At 41.9% G+C, this 2,409-nt stretch overlaps 1 protein-coding gene across 1 annotated transcript; it reads right to left on the reverse strand.

The window, feature by feature from the left end:
* Positions 1-510: 510 nt before the first annotated feature.
* On the reverse strand, positions 511-1,500 carry LOC125395959 (olfactory receptor 52P1). Its single transcript, XM_048427709.3, has one exon. The coding sequence runs from the start codon at positions 1,498-1,500 to the stop codon at positions 511-513; it is 990 nt and encodes a 329-aa protein (XP_048283666.3).
* Positions 1,501-2,409: the final 909 nt, after the last annotated feature.

The following is a 2,409-nucleotide window of genomic DNA, read 5'->3' on the forward strand; positions in this document are numbered from 1 at the left end:
TACAGCTGCTCACTCACTCACTCACGTTGTGTTTATTGGCCATTTGCTTCTCTCTTTCCCTCTTGAGGATCTAATGGGGAAAGGGAGGATTTGTGAAAAAACCTAAGAATGTCCTTTCTGTTCTTTAGCTGTAGCTTTGTTGTTCTGTCTCCTGATACTTCCAGATGCTGTGAATTTGCACTTCATGTTTGGGGTGCTAAGAGAGGCCCAGGAAGTGTGGGAACCCCATGGCTATGCAGAAGTTCTTATGAACTAGGTAAACCTTGCCCAGGCAGAGGAAGCTTTTCTGTATCTATTTGCTATCTAGATGGAAGAATGTTCTTATGTTACACTTCTCTGAATAAAAGAGAAGAAACACAGAAGCCCTTCCCTCTTCTGTGATTTATGGATATTATAAATGAACAGAAATATTCAGAAGAACTTATCCCAACATTATGATATTTTTCCAGTTTCAAATACTGAGAATTTCTTAATTTTGAAAAGATGTTTTTAATTTTCTATACTCCTTAATTACTTAGATGCCTTGAGCTGAGTTCCTGGTCCCCACTGAAACACCTTGGCAACCCTTTCACGGATCTCCCTGGTCTTCACTCCATATACCACAGGGTTAAGAGCTGGTGGGAAAAGCAGATAGACGTTAGCCAAAAGAATATGAATGTGGAGTGGGACATGGTGGCCAAAGCGGTGTGTAAAAAAAGAAAAGAGAGCGGGTGTGTAAGAGATGAGAATGATGCAGACATGGGAGCCACAGGTGCCTAGGGCCTTGGACCGGGCTTCTTGGGATGAGAGGCGAAGAACAGCTTGTGCGATGAGGGTATAGGAGAGGCCAATGCAGAATAAATCAACTCCAATGACCAGCAGTGCGGCTGTCAGCCCATACACACGGTTGGGCCTGGTGTCTCCACAGGCCAACTTCACCACAGCCATATGCTCACAGTATGTGTGTGGGATCACATGGCTTTGACAGAAGCTCAGACGACCAATGAGGAAGGGACATGGAAGCATGAGCAGGGAACCTCTCATCATAGCCACCACCCCAATGCGAGCAATGATGGCATCAGTGAGGATGGTAGAATAGCGGAGTGGGTGGCAGATGGCCACATAGCGATCAAAAGCCATGGCCAACAGCACTGTGGACTCCATCATGCAAAAGGCATGAATGAAAAACATCTGTGCCAGGCAGGCAGAGGCAGAGATATGTCCAGCTCCACACCAGAGAATAGCCAGTAGCTTGGGTACTGTGGAGAAGGAGGCAGCCAAATCAATGGTAGAGAGCATGCACAGGAAAAGGTACACAGGTTTGTGCAAGGCTGGCTCTGTGGCAACAACAACCAAGATGGTTATATTGCCCACAATTGTGGCTGTGCCCAAGCAGCACACTGGAAGGGAGAGCCACATATGGAATTTCTCTAGACCTGGGATGCCCAGGAGAAAGAAGATGGAAGGATCCAAGTCTGTGTGATTAGGAGACTCCATGGTCTGGCCTATGGTGCTGGACATCATCTCTGATCAGAAATTCCCATATCGTATCATATTGCCTGGAAAGACAACATAGGATGGATATATGAATGAGATCACAATAGCTTTCACTAGCTATAGAATGTTTGGAAAACTACTATTCTTAAAATGATAGCCATAACCATAATCATATTTATTTCCTAAAGTTAGGAGAATTCTGTGTAATAATATTTGCAAGCATGTTTGCATACTACATAAGAGATGAGTGTGTAACAAATAAGTAACTATGAGAAAGCACTCAAGTCAGTACTTAAATGAACTGTGACTGCAGTCTAGTTAGTGGTTCTTGTCTTCAAAGAAAAGACTACAACCCATAGTCAGGGAATGTAGCTAAATATTCACACAACATAGGAAAACATTAGTTTGGGGCCATTGGTCCTGAAAACACAGTTCACTGGTCAAGTTTGACATCATTTTTTCGTATCTAAGTTAAAACAGTTTCTGATTGGAGATCTGGTCTTAGTAGTTGGTCTTCAAGTTGCACCTGCAGTAGTTTCTACTCTCCATTAATCCATGAACATCTTTTGTACAAGTACATATTTGTTTTTGCTGGCACGCACATACTGATATTTGTATTTTGTGTATACTCAATCACATGTACATTGCCTATTTAGTTTTGGTGATTTCCAATGAAATATAAATGGACAGAATAATAAGACAAAGGGCCATGTAACTGTTCCTATCTTAGCTTATGCTAAATATTCAAAGACTCTGGATCTTTTGACTGACTTTCTTAGTGACTATCTTTAACTCACAGTTACTGTAAATGTTCACAGAAATTTAAACATTTAACTGCTCCACTCTCATCAGAAAACCATAAGATGCTTTACCTCCCTTTTATATTGTGAGGTTAACTCTCTTTCAAAGCATATCTGAAAGGAAAATTTCACC

The sequence above is a fragment of the Myodes glareolus genome, chromosome 7 (assembly GCF_982192425.1).
Source record: "Myodes glareolus chromosome 7, mMyoGla1.1, whole genome shotgun sequence".
Lineage (NCBI taxonomy): Eukaryota > Metazoa > Chordata > Mammalia > Rodentia > Cricetidae > Myodes > Myodes glareolus.